The 19520-nt window shown below is 64.7% G+C and overlaps 1 protein-coding gene across 2 annotated transcripts; it reads left to right on the top strand.

The window, feature by feature from the left end:
• Window positions 1-158: 158 nt before the first annotated feature.
• Window positions 159-19206, top strand: SBF1 (SET binding factor 1). Of its 2 annotated transcripts, XM_058673105.1 has the most exons (41): window positions 159-369; window positions 4618-4703; window positions 4933-5070; window positions 5211-5369; window positions 5464-5574; window positions 5952-6057; window positions 6140-6272; window positions 6373-6481; window positions 6561-6674; window positions 6778-6855; window positions 7106-7219; window positions 7301-7429; window positions 7519-7617; window positions 7707-7911; window positions 8096-8208; window positions 8671-8820; window positions 9143-9211; window positions 9295-9453; window positions 10597-10862; window positions 10944-11116; window positions 11190-11263; window positions 11411-11606; window positions 11750-11877; window positions 12118-12293; window positions 12378-12514; window positions 12613-12820; window positions 12906-13102; window positions 13191-13328; window positions 14787-14864; window positions 15105-15286; window positions 15369-15548; window positions 15736-15837; window positions 15916-16101; window positions 16187-16313; window positions 16388-16518; window positions 16600-16830; window positions 17625-17738; window positions 17824-18035; window positions 18386-18473; window positions 18541-18672; window positions 18768-19206. In XM_058673105.1, exons 1-41 carry the CDS (start codon window positions 315-317, stop codon window positions 18864-18866), a joined length of 5682 nt encoding a protein of 1893 aa, XP_058529088.1. In that variant the 5' UTR covers window positions 159-314; the 3' UTR covers window positions 18867-19206. The 2 variants fall into 2 exon arrangements, with proteins under 2 accessions (XP_058529088.1, XP_058529089.1); XM_058673106.1 differs by lacking the exon at window positions 14787-14864.
• Window positions 19207-19520: the final 314 nt, after the last annotated feature.

Consider the following 19520-nt stretch of genomic DNA (forward strand, 5'->3'; position numbering starts at 1 on the left):
GGTCCGAGGCGCCCACCCCGCCGGCCGCTGCTAGGACCCTGGGCGGCCCGGGGGCGGAGCCCGGGGCGCGCGGCGGGGCCCGCCCCCACGCAGGACGGGCCAATGGGGCGGGGGCGGGCCGAGGGCGCGCAGGCGCACGGCGGGGCCGGGCGGGCCGGCTGGCTGGGAAGATGGCGGCGGGAGCCCTGGGCGCCGCCGCCGCCGCCGCAGGACGGGCCCGGGGCGTCCCGGGTGCGCGGTCCGGAGTCGGGGCCGGGCCATGAGCGCGCTGCCCTCGAGTGCCCGAGCCGCGGAGCCCGCCCGCGCCCCTAGCCATGGCGCGGCTCGCGGACTATTTCGTGCTGGTGGCGTTCGGGCCGCACCCGCGCGGTGAGTGCGGCGGCCGAGGGCCGGGCGGACGGGGCTCCGGGCCGGCGCCTGGATGCCTGGACGCCTGGAAGCCCGGCCGCCGGGCACGGGCAGCGGGAGGCCCGGGGCGACGCAGCCCTCCCGGCGGCCGTCGGCGGGCCGGCTGCCGGGGTGCGCGGGCAGGCCCGGGGCGCGGCTGGGGCTGGAGGAAGTGCCGGGGGCGCAGGCGCTCCTGGCCGGGTGCTGAGCCTGGCCGTGACCGCGGTCAGCACCGTGTCCGACCGTGACGTCAGCGCTGGCCAGCATCCTCGGGGTGCCAGGCCCCGCACGACCCTTTGTGTGGGTGAGCTCAGCGCTTCCTCGCAGCGGCCTGCCGGGCTGCCGGGTCCCACCTGCAGAGGGACAGAGCTGTCCAGATGGTTCTGTGGCCATCAGTCACCTCCAGGCCTGCCTGTCTTCTTGCTGGGCTCCACTCGAGCCTGTATGGTGTCCCTGTGTGTCAGTCTCTCCGCTTCTCTGACACCCTGGTGGCCAGGCAGGGGTGAAGGCGACGTGAGTTTGGGAGCTTGTGATCGGAGCTGCGTGGAAGGCAGGAGTGGCAGGGAGGATGGGTTCCCAAACTCCCTTGGGTGGGAGCTGAGCGTCCTCCGGCCAGGATCTCAGCACAGCGGGGTGGCAGGAGGGTTCCAGCAGCCAAGGGCAGGGACCCCTGCTTTGCCGCTGCAGAGCCGGCTGTCTGGACCTGCTTACCCCATTCCCGGGCCTCTGCGAGGGGCCCCAGAAAGTGCTGAACGTTGTATAGGGCTGTGTGTGGGCGTCCTGAGACACAGACCTGAAGGTGAAGGTCCCCAGGACCGCAGGCCTGAGACACCTGGGCTCAGGGCTGGGAGCTGGGGGCTGGCTAGGGGCAGCTTGTCTTTGACTTCCTGTCTCCTTGCTGGGTGCTGGACCTGGGTGCTGGGCCTTGGTCTCAGCTGCCTAGAGGTCTGTCAGAGGCAGTGTGTGGGTTCTAGTGATTACCAGCTGGGCATCACTCAGGAGGGCGAGGAAGGAGCCAAGGAGGTGAGTGGCTGGGCGGGATATGACCGCTGTGTCCTGCTGGGTCCTAGCAGCTGGCACTGGCCCACCTGCATGGGTCTCACTCGGGCCAGCTCAAGGACCAGACAGATCATCCTGCCCAGTGTGGGTGCCAGGAAGGCCTGGATAGTTCGGCCAGAGTGTCTTGGGGACCTCTCAGGGCGCCAGCCTTGACCTGGCCAGAGTACAAGTGTCATCGTTGGAGGGGCTGCACGTCATCCCCCCAGGCCTGGCCTCACTGGGTCGCTGGGTCGGTATATGATGAAGTGCCATCTCTCGTCCCCGCCCATGTTCCTGTTGTCCTCCTCCAGCAGGTTGGGGCTGTCTGGGATGCTGCTTCCCAACCCCCACCCTGCTAACTCAGAGGGCTGAGTGGACTGGGGAGAAGGGTGGGAGAAGCTGCCAGGCCGTTGGCCACGTCTTGCTGTCAGTCTTGACCAAAGCCATGTGCCTGTGTGTGTCTGGGTCCCTCTGTGGCTACAGCTGGGTCAGTACTGCCCAGTGGGTCCTTAGGGTGCCCACCAGACAGACGGAGGAAGCCGCATCTTCCTTCACCTCTGGGTCTGGCACGGGCATGAGTTAGTGCCCTGACAGCCCACCCCCCCAGACCTGCTGCCCACCTGGGGCTTCCATTCCCCTGGGACAGAGCACTTAGCGTGTGTGCCTTGGGCCTCTCCTCTGCCACCCCCTAGGGCTGGGTACCACACAGCTGTGCTGGCCTGGGCTGGAGAGGAAGTGTGCCGCTGCTGCAGGTCAGCTTTGAGGAGCTGGGCAGTGAGCTGAGCTCATCAAGTGTGGGCTGAGGAGGAGTCACCTCAGGGCCTCTCAGTTTGGAGGAGGGTGGGAGCTGCTTTGTTCTCATCCTCTGGGGCTCCGGAAGCTGTCTGGCGGGTCTAAGTGGGGCTGGGTGTGGATCGCATGGTCTGCCTTCAGCAAGCCTTGGTGAGGCTGTGGTCCAGCCTAGCTGGCCAGCAGGTGCTCCTGTCACCATGGGGGGCTTGTTGGAGGAAGGGAAAGATGCCTGCCTGCTGGTCCCTCTGGAGACCCCATGATGGATAGCGGAATCAGTTCAGAGAGTGGAGCCCTGCAGAGGCCTCGTAGGCTGAGGGGCAGGTGCAGTTGGCACTTCATGTGAAGGGGCAAGGAGGACTGTGGCTCTGGGAGTGGCCCTTGGAAGGCCACCTGACCTGGCTTTGGGGTGTCTCAGCAGAGACCGCTGTCCCTGTCTGCCTATCTTCCCCCAAGCCTGCTGCCTCGTGGCAAAAACTGGGTGAGCCCTGGGTGCCAGCCAGGGCTGGGCCCAGATGGTGGTTTGGGGCCTAGCACAAGGAGGTCCTTGGCGACGTGGGTTGAGGGAGGAGCCACAGCTCTGGGAGTGTGCATGTGTGCCGCCTGGACCTGAGAGGAGGCCCCTGGGTGGGACATAGAGACCTCACGGTAGGAGGGGAGCTAGTGGGGTGTAGGTGGGTGTAGCCCCAGCCAACACCTGCTGCCTGTAGGGTGTCAGCGGAGTGGGGGAGGGGAGCAGGAAGCTGAGGTTTTGTGTCAAGTCAGCCCCCAGCTCCCTGTGACTGTACCGAGCAGCCGTCCGGCCTGGCTCACATCCTTGGTGCTGGCCCTCTTGTGAGATTGTGGCTGGGCTCCTGTGAGGTGTACTGGGTCCCTGGGGATGGTCAGTGCCTGGAGGACTAGCTGTATGTGAGGTGGCCACAGGCTTTGGGGGTCCAAGCAATGGAAGGAGATTCTAGGGGAGCCAGAGGCCTCCTGGAACCCTTCTCTCCCTAGCCAAGGGACGTGGGGCTGATGCAGTGTGCATGCACTGTGACCGTGAGGGCCAGGAGCAGGCCTCACGCCCCCCAACTGCCCATACTCCCGCGCTGCTGCTCAGGAGGCTGTGGGGCATCCTGAGATAACATCCTGGCCTAGTGTTTCCTGCTGGCATGGAGGAGAGAGAGGCCTGTGTGGGCACAGCTGTCTCAGACAGCAGCTCTGCCCCGGATCTTCATGGGTGGGCTTCCACAGTGCCAGAGGTGGTGATGACCAGGGGTTGGTGGTGCTTGACTGCCCTGTTCGGGCCTGAGCACACTGGACCTTCGCCCACCTGTCAGAGACCCCGCACTGACCCCGTTCTCTCTCCCACTTCCAAGCTCCATTCTCACAGTACAGTCCTTCACCAGGGGTCAGGTGTGTGTTGATAGGGCGTGATCTGACAGGTGGAGGAGGGTCAGGTGTGTGTGCTGACAGGTGGAGGAGGGTCAGGTGTGTGCGCTGACAGGTGGAGGAGGGTCAGGTGTGTGCGCTGACAGGTGGAGGAGGGTCAGGTGTGTGGTCTGACAGGTGGAGGAGGGTCAGGTGTGTGCGCTGACAGGTGTAGGAGGGTCAGGTGTGTGCGCTGACAGGTGTAGGAGGGTCAGGTGTGTGCGCTGACAGGTGGAGGAGGGTCAGGTGTGTGGTCTGACAGGTGGAGGAGGGTCAGGTGTGTGTGGTCTGACAGGTGGAGGAGGGTCAGGTGTGTGGTCTGACAGGTGGAGGAGGGTCAGGTGTGTGTGGTCTAACAGGTGGAGGAAGGTCAGGTGTGTGTAGTCTAACAGGTGGAGGAGGGTCAGGTGTGTGTGGTCTGACAGGACAGGGTCAGGTGTGTGTGGTCTGACAGGTGGAGGAGGGTCAGGTGTGTGGTCTGACAGGTGGAGGAGGGTCAGGTGTATGGTCTGACAGGTGGAGGAGGGTCAGGTGTGTGTGCTGACAGGTGGAGGAGTGTCAGGTGTGTGTTGACAGGACAGGGTGGGGTGTGGTCTGACAAGTGGAGGAGGGTCAGGTGTGTGTGATGCTTACAGGACAGGGTCAGGTGTGTGCGCTGACAGGTGGAGGAGGGTCAGGTGTGTGTGGTTTGACAGGTGGAGGAGGGTCAGGTGTGTGTTGACCAGGGCGTGGTCTGATGGGTGGAAGAGGGTCAGGCGTGATGCTGACAGGTGGAGGAGAGTCTGGTGTGAGTGGTGACAGGGTCAGGTGTGGTAGGTGTAGTATAGCTTTACGGCTTCATGCAGTGGGTGGGCGTCTCCTCTCTGGTGGTCTGGGCCTGGTTGCTTGTCCTGCCTCCCCATCATACTGTTCAGGAGCCTCCTATAGTGCCAGGTGGGACCTGGGTGCCTGAGTGTGAGGGAGGATGGTCTAAACACCTGGTGTGGTCTACAGGGAGCGGGGAAGGCCAGGGCCAGATCCTGCAGCGCTTCCCAGAGAAGGACTGGGAGGACAATCCCTTCCCACAGGGCATCGAGCTGGTGAGTAGGCGTGGTCCATGGTGGCCCGCCTGGGAGTAAGACTGGACGTTGGGCTGGGCGGGGTGGGTGGCTGCATTGTCGTCCTGCTGAGGGGACTGTGCCTTTGGTGGTCCCCTCTCAGACACCGACCCCAGAATCTGGGTTGTGGCTCCTGGCAGTGCCGATGCTGGAGGGTGGGCTGGATGGGGCAGTGTGGGGGAGGCAGCTGATGGCCAGGCCTGCCCTGCAGTTCTGCCAGCCCAGTGGGTGGCAGCTGTGTCCTGAGAGGAACCCGCCGACGTTCTTCGTTGCTGTCCTCACCGACATCAACTCTGAGCGGCACTACTGCGCCTGCCTGACCTTCTGGGAGCCAGTGGAGCCCACACAGGTCAGCTGGCGGGCCCTGGGCTCCATTGCCTGGGACCCTGACTCCCTCTGCCCTGTCCTTGGGATTGGCTCCTCCCCTTTGCCTGTGCGACTGTCTTCATCCCCTTGGGGACCAGAGCAGAAGGGGCTTTTTGTCTGTAGGAGGCCGTGTGCGCCGCGGACGCCCCTGAGAGGGAAGAGGCTTCAGAGGAGGGCGGCTTGGCACGGCTCTCCCCCACGGGGCTGGCCCAGTCCGGCCAGCTGTTTGCTCCCAAGACGCTAGTGCTGGTGTCACGGCTGGACCACGCAGACGTGTTCAGGGTGAGGCAAGCAGCCAGGGTGGTGAGGCCAGGCAGGATGCGGTGTGTTGCCACCGGCTGCACTGCCACCCCTCGGCCCTGCTTGGGTCTTACAGAACAGCCTGGGTCTCATCTACACCATCCACGTGGAGGGCCTGAACGTGTGCCTGGAGAACGTGGTTGGGAACCTGCTGAGCTGCACTGTCCCGCTGGCGGGAGGCTCCCAGGTACGTGGAGCCCAGCCGGGCCTCGCACTCTATGCCCTGGCCCTGGCCCTGCCTGTCTGCCGTGGGCTTCCTGCGTGTGCCATGTGTGCTGTGTGTCTAACGTGTCTCTCTGCCGTCTGTCCTGTGCAGCTGGACTCTGTTGAGGAAGGAGCGGTATGGATTTTTTGTTGATTCTGCCTTCCCAGGCCCTGTTCCTGCCCCAGGCTAGAGGCAGCTGCCTCCCGCCTTGAGCTGCTCAGGCCGGCAGAGGCCCGGTGTGCCTTGGGCTCTGCGGCCCGCCCCGCCAGCTCCTTTTTGGGTGTCTTAGTCTACAGGATCCACCTGGGGCCCCAGAGCTCTGGGCAGGCTGCTCAGTCTCAACCCTTCTCTCTCCGTAGAGAACCATCTCCCTAGGGGCAGGAGACCGACAGGTCATCCAGACTCCGCTGGCAGACTCACTGCCTGTGAGCCGCTGCAGCGTGGCCCTGCTCTTCCGCCAGCTGGGTGAGGATGGGTGTCAGTGTCTGACCCAGTGGGTTGCAGGTGTGGTTCTGGTCGAGCTCCTCACTGAGCACCCTGCCCATAGGCATCACCAACGTGCTGTCATTGTTCTGTGCTGCCCTCACGGAGCACAAGGTCCTCTTCCTGTCCCGGAGCTACCAGCGGCTTGCCGATGCCTGCCGGGGCCTGCTGGCCCTGCTGTTTCCTCTCAGATACAGGTGCCTGTCTGCCCAGCACCCCCAGCCCCAGCCCCAGCCCCAGCCCCAGCCCCTCTTCTGGCCCTCCCAGGGCTCATGCACGCTGTGGGGTCTGACGCAGCTTCCCCTACGTGCCCATCCTGCCGGCGCAGCTGCTGGAGGTCCTCAGCACACCCACGCCCTTCATCATCGGGGTTAACGCGGCCTTCCAGGCAGAGACCCAGGAGCTGGTAAGGGCTGTGGCCTGCTTCGGCCTTGCTGCACGGGCTTGCGGGGCCCTGACTTGTGGTTTCCTTTGCCCCCACCCAGCTGGACGTGATCGTGGCTGACCTGGATGGCGGGACGGTGACTGTTCCCGAGTGTGTGCACATTCCGCCCCTGCCGGAGCCTCTGCAGAGCCAGACCCACAATGTTCTGAGCATGGTGAGGGGTGTGGGCCTCGGGCTTGGAGAACACGCTGCCTGCAGCAGGGGGAGTCCGGAGGCCCAGGCCGGCTATGCAGCTGGCCGTCTGTCTACACCTGCAGGTCCTGGATCCAGAGCTGGAGCTAGCTGACTTGGCCTTCCCCCCACCCACAACATCCACCTCTTCCCTGAAGATGCAGGTGGGTGCAGGCCCTGTACCTCTCCCTCAGGTCCGCCGTCCCCACCTCCCAGGCCAGAGAAGAAGAACGGCGGGGGAGGGGCCAGGGGTTTGTAGCCTGGGCTCAGGCAAGGCTGCGAGGAGCCTGAGGGGTGGAAGGACAGTGGTGGGCCAGGAGGTGTCTGGGACTCCATTCCTTTCAGGGTTGGGGTGGAGAACAGTGGCTGGCAGGGCTGGGGGCCTGGCTCTCACCCGCGTGCCTGTGCCCCCAGGACAAAGAGCTGCGTGCCGTCTTCCTGCGTCTCTTTGCCCAGCTTCTGCAGGGCTACCGTTGGTGCCTACACATCGTACGCATCCACCCTGAGCCCGTGATCCGCTTCCACAAGGTGGCTGCCAGGGCTTGCTGAATGGGGTGGGCCGTGCTGCCAGTCAGACCCTGAGGGGCTTACCTCTGCGTGTTCTCCCAGGCAGCCTTCCTTGGCCAGCGTGGGTTGGTGGAGGACGAGTTCCTGATGAAGGTGCTGGAGGGCATGGCCTTTGCAGGCTTCGTGTCAGAACGCGGGGTCCCCTACCGCCCCACGGACCTGTTTGATGAGGTGCGCCCCCACCTACTGTGCCCACTGTGTGCTGCACCCCAGTCGCCTACCCCTTGATCCTGCCTTACCCCGCCTCCTGCCTGCCCCAGCTGGTCGCCCACGAGGTGGCACGGATGCGTGCAGATGAGAGCCACCCACAACGTGTCCTGCGCCACGTCCAGGAGCTGGCAGAGCAGCTCTACAAAAATGTACGCCTTGGGGTCTGGGGACAGCATCGGGGCGGGCACCTGCTATGTTGGCCCGGCCTGCTGGCCCATGTCTGCCCTTCTGCCCCCAGGAGAACCCGTATCCTGCTGTGGCCATGCACAAGGTGCAGAGGCCAGGAGAGGCCAGCCACCTGCGACGGGCACCCCGACCCTTCCCCCGGCTGGATGAGGGCACCGTGCAGTGGATCGTGGACCAGGCGGCTGCCAAGATGCAGGGCGCACCCCCGGCTGTGAAAGCTGAGAAGAGGACCACCGTGCCCTCAGGGCCCCCCATGAGTGTGTAATGGGGAGAGCCAGATGGGTGGGCAGGCCTCTGGCGGGTGGGGCCATGGGCAGGGCAAGCAGGTGAGGACATGGGTGGCTCTGGCGGTTGAGGACTTGGGCGGCCCTGGTGGGTGCGGACATGGGCGACCTTGGTGGGTGGGGACATGGGCAGGGCAAGCGTGTGGTGTCTTCTCAGCGGCCATTCTGGAGCGGGGCAGCGGGCTGCATGCCAACAGTGCCCGCCGGCTGGAGGTGGTGCGCAACTGCATCTCTTACGTGTTCGAGGGCAAGATGCTTGAGGCCAAGAAGGTGAGGCTGGGGGCTCCCACGGGGCCAGGCCAACTGCTCTCAGGGAGTTCGGGCTTTGCCTGGGCACCGTGGGGTTCCTCCTCCCCTGCTGGACCATGGGGATGGGGTCTGGCTGCAGGGAGTGCCACATCTCCCACAGGGCTTAGCACTGGCAGGTCGGGCTCCTCAGAGGCCTTGATGTGCCCTTTGTGGCCCTCATGGCAGCAGTGGGGACCTGGGGCTGTCCTGTGTGCAGAGCTGCAGGCCTGTGACCTGTGAGTGGATGCTGGGGGACCTGGGAGAGAAGAACCCTGTGCCTGGATGTTGCTGTTTGTGCATCTTTGTTTTCCAGAACGTTCCCTTGCACAGGCGTAGTCAGGATTGCTCAGTGATGCCTGGACCTGGGCACACCCACCCTGTTGACAAGGCTTTTGGTTCCCTGCCACTCTCCTCAGCCTCATATGTCCCTTGTCTCTGCCCCAGTTGCTCCCGGCTGTGTTGAGGGCCCTGAAGGGGCGAGCTGCCCGCCGCTGCCTCGCCCAGGAGCTGCACCTGCACGTGCAGCAGAACCGTGCTGTCCTAGACCACCAGCAGTTCGACTTTGTTGTGCGCATGATGAATTGCTGCCTACAGGTGAGTCTGCAGCCTGGGCCTGGGGTACCCTGTGAGACAGATGCCTGGGGGGCCTCCCCTTGGGGGGTAGAGTACTTGGGGCCCCCCAGGGTACAGTACTGGGAGGCCTCCCCCTGGGGGTAGAGTACTGGGGAGGCCTCCCCCTGGGGTGTACAGTACCGTGGGGGTACAGTCCTGGGGCCTCCCCCTGGGGGTCACAGTATTGGGAGTTCTTCCCCTGGGGGTCACAGAGGTGTAAGATACTGCTCTGTGATGGCATCAGGCATGGCAGGGTGGCTCTGCAGGGGGAGGGGTCCCAGTGGGCTCAGCATTCTGCCCACAGGATTGCACATCGCTGGATGAGCATGGCATTGCAGCTGCCCTGCTGCCCCTGGTCACAGCCTTCTGCCGGGTGAGTGCTGGGTGGCCTTGGGTGGGCTCCCTGGCTGTGGCTGGTAGCAGCTGACTGACCCCCTGCTGCGCTGGCCCCTGCAGAAGCTGAGCCCAGGGGTGACGCAGTTTGCATACAGCTGCGTGCAGGAACATGTGGTGTGGAGCACCCCGCAGTTCTGGGAAGCCATGTTCTATGGGGATGTGCAGACCCACATCCGTGCCCTCTACCTGGAGCCAGCGGAGGACCAAGCCCTCTCCCAGGTGTGCAGACTCCATGGGGATGGAGACAGGGCTAGGGCCTGCGTGTGCCTGTCACTGCCCCATATGTGTCCTGCTCACTGCCCCATGTGTGTCCTGCTCACTGCCCCTTGTGTGTGTGTCCTGCTCACTGCCCCATGTGTGTGTGTCCTGCTCACTGCCCTGTGTGTTCTGCTCACTGCCCCATGTGTGTCCTGCTCACTGCCCCATGTGTGTGTGTCCTGCTCACTGCCCTGTGTGTCCTGCTCACTGCCCCATGTGTGTGTGTCCTGCTCACTGCCCTGTGTGTTCTGCTCACTGCCCCGTGTGTCCTGCTCACTGCCCCATGTGTGTGTGTCCTGCTCACTGCCTTGTGTGTCCTGCTCACTGCCCCATGTGTGTCCTGCTCACTGCCCCTTGTGTGTCCTGCTCACTGCCCCTTGTGTGTGTGTCATGCTCACTGCCCCGTGTGTGTGTCCTGCTCACTGCCCTGTGTGTCCTGCTCACTGTCCTGTGTGTCTGTCCTGCTCACTGCCTTGTGTGTCCTGCTCACTGTCCTGTGTGTCCTGCTCACTGCCCTGTGTGTCCTGCTCACTGCCCCATGTGTGTCCTGCTCACTGCCCCTTGTGTGTGTGTCCTGCTCACTGCCCCGTGTGTGTGTCCTGCTCACTGCCTTGTGTGTGTGTCCTGCTCACTGTCCTGTGTGTCCTGCTCACTGTCCTGTGTGTCTGTCCTGCTCACTGCCTTGTGTGTCCTGCTCACTGCCCCTTGTGTGTGTGTCCTGCTCACTGCCCCGTGTGTGTGTCCTGCTCACTGCCCTGTGTGTCCTGCTCACTGCCCCATGTGTGTCCTGCTCACTGTCCTGTGTGTCTGTCCTGCTCACTGCCTTGTGTGTCCTGCTCACTGTCCTGTGTGTCCTGCTCACTGCCCTGTGTGTCCTGCTCACTGCCCCATGTGTGTCCTGCTCACTGCCCCTTGTGTGTGTGTCCTGCTCACTGCCCCGTGTGTGTGTCCTGCTCACTGTCCCGTGTGTCTGTCCTGCTCACTGTCCTGTGTGTCCTGCTCACTGTCCTGTGTGTCTGTCCTGCTCACTGTCCTGTGTGTCTGTCCTGCTCACTGCCTTGTGTGTCCTGCTCACTGCCCCTTGTGTGTGTCCTGCCCTGGTAGGAGGGAGAGACGCCATCCCAGGAGGACGAGCGCTCTGCCCTGGATGTGGCCTCTGAGCAGCGGCGCCTGTGGCCCACACTGAGTCGAGAGAAGCAGCAGGAGCTGGTGCAGAAAGAGGAGAGCACGGTGTTCAGCCAGGCCATCCACTACGCCAACCGCATGAGCTACCTATTGTTGCCCCTGGACAGCAGCAAGAGCCGCCTGCTGCGTGAGCGAGCGGGGCTGGGCGACCTGGAAAGCGCCAGCAACAGCCTGGTCACCAACAGGTGGGTGCAGGGCAGGGTGGAGGGACGGGGGCGGGAGGGCCAGGGGTAAGGCCCATGCCCACCAACCCCTCCCTGGTCCAGCATGGCGGGCAGCGTGGCTGAAAGCTATGACACAGAGAGCGGCTTTGAGGATGCCGAGACCTGTGACGTGGCGGGGGCTGTGGTCCGCTTCATCAACCGCTTTGTGGACAAGGTCTGCACGGAGAGTGGGGTCACCAGCGACCACCTCAAGGGGCTGCATGTCATGGTGCCAGGTATGGGGCTCGAGACACACTTGCCCTCGCCCAGCGCTGGTGTAGGCCCCAGGCTGAACCTTGCTCTCTCTAGACATCGTCCAGATGCACATTGAGACCCTGGAGGCCGTGCACCGGGAGAGCAAGAGGCTGCCTCCCATCCAGAAGGTGCAGGGGTGGGGCAGGGGCGGGCTGGGGGCAGGACCCGGGCTGGGGGCAGGACTGGGGCAGGGGCGGGGCTGGAAGGCAGTGTGGGGTGGGGCGGGGCGGGGCGGGCCTGCTGCCTCCTGAGGCACGGCCCTTGTGCCTGAGCAGCCCAAACTCCTGCGGCCCCGCCTGCTGCCTGGTGAGGAGTGTGTGCTGGACGGCCTGCGTGTCTACCTGCTGCCTGACGGCCGGGAGGAAGGGGCCGGGGGCAGCAGCGGTGGGCCTGCACTGCTCCCGGCCGAGGGCGCCGTTTTCCTCACCACATACCGCGTCATCTTTACGGGGATGCCCACTGACCCCCTAGGTGAGCTGTCACCCCTGCCAGGTCCTGGGGTGGGCGGGACTTCTCTTGCGCTCTATTTCTCATCCCCAAGAGGCCCCCAGGACTACACACTCGAGGTTCTGTGGCCCCTCCCCTCCTGTTCTGATGCCCTGGCCTATGGGCAGTGGGGGAGCAGGTGGTGGTCCGCTCCTTCCCTGTGGCGGCGCTGACCAAGGAGAAGCGCATCAGCGTGCAGACCCCAGTGGACCAGCTGCTGCAGGACGGGCTCCAGCTGCGCTCCTGTACCTTCCAGGTGGGCAGGCAGGGCCCAGGAGGGGTGCTGGTATCCTCCAACCCGCCTCCCCCGGGGGGGGTGCTCGCTGGGGCCTGTGTCTGGTGCCCTGGGCAGGTCCAGCCTCCATGCAGGCGTGGGAGTGGGATGGCCCCTTAAGTCTCGTCTGCTGCTGTGGCCCCCAGCCCCCCCCAGCCCCAGCATCGACGTCGGGAGGGGCTGGGGACTGTCCGGAACCCTGAGGGCCCTGTGTCTGTCCAGCTGCTCAAGATGGCCTTCGATGAGGAGGTGGGCTCTGATAGCGCCGAGCTCTTCCGCAAGCAGCTGCACAAGCTGCGCTTCCCGCCGGACATCCGAGGGACCTTCGCCTTCTCCCTGGGTGGCGCCCATGCACCCGGCCGGCCGCCTCGGACTACCAAGGACAAGGCTTCACTCAGGTGGGAGTGCGGACCCTGGTGCCCTCGTCCCGTCCCGCCAGGACAGGTCACAGGTCGTGGGTAACCCCACCCTCATCTTCACAGAACGCTGTCCCGGAACCTGGTGAAGAACGCCAAGAAAACCATCGGGCGCCAGTACGTGACCCGGAAGAAGTACAACCCCCCCGGCTGGGAGCCCCGGGGCCAGTCCCCAGCTGAGGACCAGGAGGATGAGATCTCAGGTGGGTGCCTGCCTGGGGGGCTGCGTGCTTGCGGACAGCGGGAAGGCCCTGGTAGGCCAGGGGCCGGTGATGATGAGCAACTTGTGCCGGTCCTGCAGTGTCGGAGGAGCCGGAACCCAGCACGCTGACTCCAGCCTCGGCCCTCAAACCCTCCGACCGCATGACCATGAGCAGCCTGGTGGAGCGGGCCTGCTGCCGGGACTACCAGCGCTTGGGCCTCGGCACGCTGAGTAGCAGCCTGAGCCGGGCCAAGTCTGAGCCCTTCCGCATCTCACCAGTCAACCGCATGTATGCCATCTGCCGCAGGTGAGCCTGGCACAGCCCACGGAGTTCCCTGATGGTGGGCGACCCCCAGGCTCCAGCCACTCTCACGGGCCTGCCTCCCTTGCAGCTACCCTGGGCTGCTGATCGTTCCACAGAGCGTGCAGGACAACGCCCTGCAGCGTGTCTCCCGCTGCTACCGCCAGAACCGCTTTCCTGTCGTCTGCTGGCGCAGTGGCCGCTCCCGGGCTGTGCTGCTGCGCTCTGGGGGCCTGCATGGCAAGGGTGTGGTTGGCCTCTTCAAGGCCCAGAATGCACCTTCTCCAGGTAGCCTGCCCTCCAGTCCCAGTGTGTGACTGCCCTGTCCCCGTCCCAGCCCCTGTCCGGCTGCAGTCTCAGCTCCGTCCTCCCCCAGGACAGTCCCAGGCCGACTCAAGCAGCTTGGAGCAGGAGAAGTACCTGCAGGCTGTGGTCAGCTCCATGCCCCGCTACGCAGATGCATCCGGGCGCAATACACTGAGCGGCTTCTCCTCGGCCCACATGGGTGCCCATGGTGAGGGACTGGCAGGCTGCGGGGAGATGGATAGCGGGGCGTGGCAGACCAGCCTGGGAGGGGCAGAATGGCCGTGTGTTGGGGATGGCCTCGGGTGTTGGTGCTGGGAGGGAAGCAGACCAGGTAAGTGTCTGTCCTGGGGTTCTGCCAGCTCTGCCCAGCCTACCTGTCCACCTCTTTGTCCTCCAAGCCTTACCCCACCAGAGGTTGGAACAGTATTGCAGCCCCTCCTGTGGCCCCTCTGCTCGCCACCGAGCCCCTGTCCTCATCTGTCCAGCCCCTGGACCCTGTCTGTTCCAGTCTCGCTCTCGTCCCTGTCAACACCCCACACATGCTGGTCCAGGCCAGCCTCCATACCACCCTGGGCCCCACCCTGAGAAACTGTTTTCTGGGGCTCAGGGTGCACGTGGGCCACCGGGTGCTGCTGGGAGCTGTGCTCTGGCCATGCCATTTCCATGGGCCTGTGGCTCATGGGTATCATAGCCAGTGGTCGCTGTCTGCCAGGAAGTGAGACCTGCTTGGCCCAAGATGCACTGGGGTGCCTTACTTTAAGTGGGGTTCCCTGGCGTTGGCCCCCATCTGCACTGTCTCTGCCTTCCCCGTGCTCCTTTGCTGTCAGGGTCGCACTCTTGGCTGGGCTCATGGATGCTGGGGTTTCTGGAGGGCAGCCCAGCACATTCAGCCCAGGCCACAGGGTCCTCTGGCTGGAGCTGGAGTCTAGTTTGCATGTGTGCACACGTACTTGGGTGTTCCTTCTCTCCCCTGGGGGGCCTCAGGTCAAGGCAACCATGTGGGAGTGCAGTCCACTTCGCCCACGCATGTGGTCAGAGGCAGGGACAGCCTCACAGGCCTCACCTCATGGCCCCTGCCGTGACCCATCCCCAAGGAGCACCTGGGGCACCTTGGGGTGTCTCGCTGGCCGAGTCATACTGCCCCTCCTGCCCGTGTGTGTGATTGCAGTCCACGCTGCACGTGGAAGCTCCCCTACTTTCTCCTGAGTGAGAGTGCAGTAACACCTGTCTGCTCACTGCAGCCAGAGCTGGTCCCTGCGCGGGCAGGGCCCGAGCACCGAGGTCACACTTGCAGGAGCAATGGGAAGCCAGGCCACCAGACCGGAGCTGGCACCCATGCAGCCTGCCAGTGCCAGCACGCCAGATCCTGGCATTTCTAATTACACATGTGCACGTGTGCACTGTGCTAATTACACAGGTTAACTGCATGCACATACATGACCACACGTGCACACATTAAAATACAGACACCCTTGTTAATCACACATGCACATGGTAATTACGTATGTGCACATGTGCACACACGATAATTGTGGTTTATCTTGGCTCCCATCTACCCCGAATGGCCACGGCTGGGAGCTGGGAGCTCCATCTGGGTCTTCCCCAGTGGGGAGCCCACCCAGCTATGTGCACCCCGGCCTGAGCCTTCTCTCTGCTGTACCCCCAGTGCCCAGCCCCAGAGCCAGGGTCACCACGCTGTCCAACCCCATGGCGGCCTCGGCCTCCAGACGAACTGCGCCCCGAGGTATCGTACCCGGCCCACACGGAGCAGCTTCCCTTGCCTGGCGCCGACGGTCCCCGTGTGGGCACTAACACACACCTCCCACGTATGGGACACTAACCTCTAAGTTCTTGTCCCTAATCTTCCTCACTGCAGTTGGCTCCAGACACTAACATGACCCCTCCCTCCCTGCAGGAGTCCTGCCAGTCCCCCGTGAGCGGTGCCGCTCTGTCAGTCTGGCACTCAGCTGGTTTCTCTTTGCAGGGAAGTGGGGTAGCGTGCGAGCCAGTGGCCGCAGCAGTGGGCTTGGTGCCGACGTGGGCTCCCGGCTGGCTGGCAGAGATGTGCTGGGGCCCCCCCAGGCCAACGGGGCCCCCTCTGACCCAGGCTTCCTGCGGCCCCAGCGTGCAGCCCTCTATATCATCGGGGACAAAGCCCAGCTCAAGGTTCCTGGGCCGGGGGGGTGGGACCCAGGGGGCCCGAGCCCAGGCCTTGAGCGCGTCTCATGGGCCTGGTCTTGTTGTGCAGGGCGTGCGACCGGACCCACTGCAGCAGTGGGAGCTGGTGCCTATCGAGGTGTTCGAGGTGCGTCAGGTGAAGGCCAGCTTCAAGAAGCTGCTCAAGGCCTGCGTGCCTGGCTGTCCTGCTGCTGAGCCTGGCCCAGCCTCCTTCCTGCGCTCCCTGGAGGACTCAGAGTGGCTTACCCAGGTCTGCACTGCCCCTGTCTGGTGCCCGGGACCCCGCCTCCCGTGGGGAGCCCAGGCCAGGTCAGCCATCAGGGGGCAGGGCTTGGCTGGGGACGGGGAATGGCTCTTCAGTCAGGATTAGGGTTAGTGGGATGCTTCTCTGTGCAGCCCCCCCGGGCTCGGAGACACTGGGGTGCCTGTCCCTGCAGATCCACAAGCTGCTGCAGGTGTCTGTGCTGGTGGTGGAGTTGCTGGACTCGGGCTCCTCCGTGCTGGTGAGCCTGGAGGACGGCTGGGACATCACCACGCAGGTGTGTGGCTGCCATGGGCTGGGAGCAGGCTTCCCAGGGCACCGTGCTGCTTGCTGATCGCTGGCTCCCCCCATGCAGGTGGTGTCCTTGGTGCAGCTGCTCTCGGACCCCTTCTACCGCACGCTGGAGGGCTTCCGCCTGCTGGTGGAGAAAGAGTGGCTGTCCTTCGGCCACCGCTTCAGCCACCGGGGGGCCCACACCCTGGCCGGGCAGAGCAGCGGCGTCACACCCGTCTTCCTGCAGTTCCTGGACTGCGTGCATCAGGTTGGCCAAGAGGCAGCCAGGCGGTGGGCAGCTGGGTGGGTGGGCGCTGTGTCCCCTGCCGCTGACCCCGGCTCTGTGACGCCAGGTGCACCTGCAGTTCCCCATGGAGTTTGAGTTCAGCCAGTTCTACCTCAAGTTCCTCGGCTACCACCACACGTCCCGCCGGTTCCGGACCTTCCTGCTGGACTCGGACTACGAGCGCATCGAGCTGGGTGCGTGGGTGGGGCGCGGGGCGGGGCCTCGGGCGTGTGGGGGCGGGGCCCAGGCTCAGCGCTGCCCCCTGCAGGCGTGCTGTACGAGGAGAAGGGCGAGCGCAGGGGCCAGCCGGCCTGCAGGTCTGTGTGGGAGTACGTGGAGCGGCTCAGCAAGAGGACGCCCGTGTTCTACAACTACATGTACGCACCTGAAGACACGGAGGTGAGCGGGGTGGGGGCTGCGGAAGCAAGGAGAGGGTGGGAGGCTCGCTTGCCCCCCTCCTCAGTGCCTGTCCCTCCCCAGGTCCTGCGCCCGTACAGCAACGTGTCCAACCTGAAGGTGTGGGACTTCTACACGGAGGAGACCCTGGCTGAGGGGCCCCCCTACGACTGGGAGCTGGCCCAGGGGCCTCCTGAGCCCCCCGAGGAAGAACGGCCTGAGGGAGGCGCCCCCCAGAGCCGGCGCCGAGTGGTGTGGCCGTGCTACGACAGCCGGCCCCGCGCCCAGCCAGATGCTATCTCACGCCTGCTGGAGGTCATGTGGAGCCCACGCTGGGGCTGTAGGGGCCCCCGGCCTGAGGGTTGGGGGGTTAGGGCAGGCTGGGCCCTCTACCCCATCAGTGCAGCCTCTGCTGGGCCAGCACCCCGCAGCTCAGCTCTGAGGGAGGAGGGTCCTGGGAACTAGCACTCCCTGGCCACACCCACTGCCCACTCTCACTGGGGGGCTCTGCTGGCCTGTGGCTCTTGGTGGGCTTACGGTGCCACCACAGGAGCCGGAGACCCCTGAGGACAGAGGGCCCCTTGGTGGCTGCTCACAGGGTGATCTGGGGAGGGGAAGGGCAGACTGGGCAAGTGGGGAGGGAGTGCTCCCTCAGAGAGGAAGTTCTTTAAATATTTACTCACTTGGAAGGCAGTTTGCAGAGAGGGTAAGAAAGAGAAGTCTTTCATGTGCTGGTTCACTGCTCAAATAGTCACAAAGGCCAGGAGCCAGGAGCCAGGAGCCAGGAGCCAGGGGCCGGTACAGGGGCCCAGCTTGGACTATAAGCCATAAGCAGGGTTCGGGTCAGCATGACCAGTGGAGCAGCTGGGACTTGAACCAGTGCCCAAATGGGGCTCTGGCACTACAGGCAGAGCTTACTTCACTGTTGGCCCGATAATTTAACATCTCTGCCCCCCGGGGCTCCCACGGCACCTCTCGACCCAGGTCCTCTGTCCCTCCTAACCTTACTCCTGCCCACGTCGCCTTCCGGTTATCTCCGTGCTTGTGGCTCCTCACATCCCCCCCAGCCCTGTCCTTGTGAGTAACGTCCTGGGCCCGTGCTCTCTCAGGAGCTGCAGCGGCTGGAGACAGAGCTCGGCCGCTCACCTGAGCGCTGGAAGGATGCCTGGGACCGGGTGAAGGCTGCGCAGCGCCTCGAGGGTCCAGGCCGGCCAGACGGGCGTGTGAGTGTGTGCGGGCAGATGGGGGCAGGTCCTCAGGAGGCAGCCGAGGCTGCCTGGCCTTGACCCAGCCCACCCCTGCCCCCAGGCCACTCCCAGCTCCCTGCTGGCGTCCAGCGTGCCCCACCACCGCCGCTCGCTGGGCGTGTATCTGCAGGAGGGGCCAGTGGGCTCCACCCTGAGCCTCAGCCTGGACAGTGACCAGAGCAGTGGTTCCACCACGTCGAGCTCCCGCCAGGCTGCCCGCCGCAGCACCAGCACCCTGTATAGCCAGTTCCAGACAGCCGAGAGTGAGAACAGGTGATTACAGTCACGTGTGGGGTGGACATGGCCGTGACCCAAGCACGTGCAGACTCCGGAAGGGGTTTGGCATGTAGGACCGACTGGTGTCCCGCCAGGCTGCAGTGGCTGGGAGAGGAGCAGAGGAATGGGGGCCAGGTGGTGCCAAGTGAAGGCCCGCGCTGGCCTGGTCAGTCTTCTCCCCAGCCCTGGCCTTGTGGGAGCCCGCTGAGGCTGGAGATGCTCCTCGGTCCCTTCTGTTGGGGGGTGTGGGTGCCCTGGACCCTCTCCTCTTGGGGACAGCCTTTGTGGTTTGCTGGCCTAACCGAGGTCTGGAGCCTTGGGCCCAATGAGTCCTGCCGCTGGCACAGGTCCTATGAGGGCACACTGTACAAGAAGGGTGCCTTCATGAAGCCCTGGAAGGCCCGCTGGTTCGTGCTGGACAAGACCAAGCACCAGGTGAGTGGCGGGGCAAGGGGGAAGTGGCGGGGGCGGGGGCTGCTCTGACTCCCTTCCCCTCCCCTAGCTGCGCTACTATGACCACCGTGTGGACACAGAGTGCAAGGGCATCATTGACCTGGCTGAGGTGGAGGCTGTGGCACCAGGCACGCCCACCATGGGTGCCCCCAAGACTGTGGACGAGAAGGCCTTCTTTGACGTGAGCCCAGCTGGGACCAGGGGAGGGGCCCGGCGGGGAGCAGGGAGGGAGCCCTAGGGTGCTGGGCGTGGTGTCAGCGGCCTGTTCCTCCCCAGGTGAAGACGACGCGTCGCGTTTACAACTTCTGTGCCCAGGACGTGCCCTCGGCCCAGCAGTGGGTGGACCGGATCCAGAGCTGCCTGTCGGACGCCTGACCCCGGCCCTGCCCGGGCTGCTCTGCTTCCAGTCCTTCCAGACCACTAGGGGTGGGCAGGGCCGCCCCGGCCATGTTTACAGCCCCGGCCCTCGACAGTATTGAGGCCCCAGCCCCCCAGCACTTGGTGTACAGCCCCCCACCCGCCCCGCCTGCCCGGCCAGCCCTAACTTATTGTGGCGTTGTGGCTGAGTGTCGTGTGCCAGGCAGCCATGGTACGGCCCCCAGGTGGGCCTGTAAATAGTCTACCTACCCAGTCCGTCGGCGTGCTGGCCCCGGCCGGCCGGCCACAGGGGAACTGTTTCTAGAACCAGAGTCTATATAAAAGAGAACTAACGGTGTGTCCCTGTGCCTGCCTCTCCCACGCCCTGCCCCGTGCCAAGGCCATCAGCGGACATCTTTCCCACAGGCCCTCCCACTGCCCTGCTTGGTTCCCCAGGCCTTGGGGCTGACGGGATGGTAGGGGGAGTCCCCGGGTAGGGGTGGGCCTACAGCCGGCCAGTCAGGTGACTGCTAGGGAGAGTAAGTTTCCAGGGATGAGGTGGTCTGACCAAGACCTGACCAGCCCCATCTTGGGATGTTACTGAGGCCTGTTGCTGTGATGGTCTCCTCCTGTCCCCATGCCCACGTGAGCCCAGGACTAGGGCAAAGTCCT

This window comes from Ochotona princeps, chromosome 15, assembly GCF_030435755.1.
Source record: "Ochotona princeps isolate mOchPri1 chromosome 15, mOchPri1.hap1, whole genome shotgun sequence".
NCBI lineage: Eukaryota > Metazoa > Chordata > Mammalia > Lagomorpha > Ochotonidae > Ochotona > Ochotona princeps.

Coding starts and splice junctions, on each gene's coding strand:
- SBF1 (XM_058673105.1), top strand. CDS start 315: ATGGCGCGGCTCGCGGACTATTTCGTGCTGGTGGCGTTCGGGCCGCAC. Junction 6,273..6,372: donor CTGTTTCCTCTCAGATACAG/GTGCCTGTCTGC, acceptor GGTCTGACGCAG/CTTCCCCTACGTGCCCATCC. Junction 10,863..10,943: donor AACAGCCTGGTCACCAACAG/GTGGGTGCAGGG, acceptor TCCCTGGTCCAG/CATGGCGGGCAGCGTGGCTG.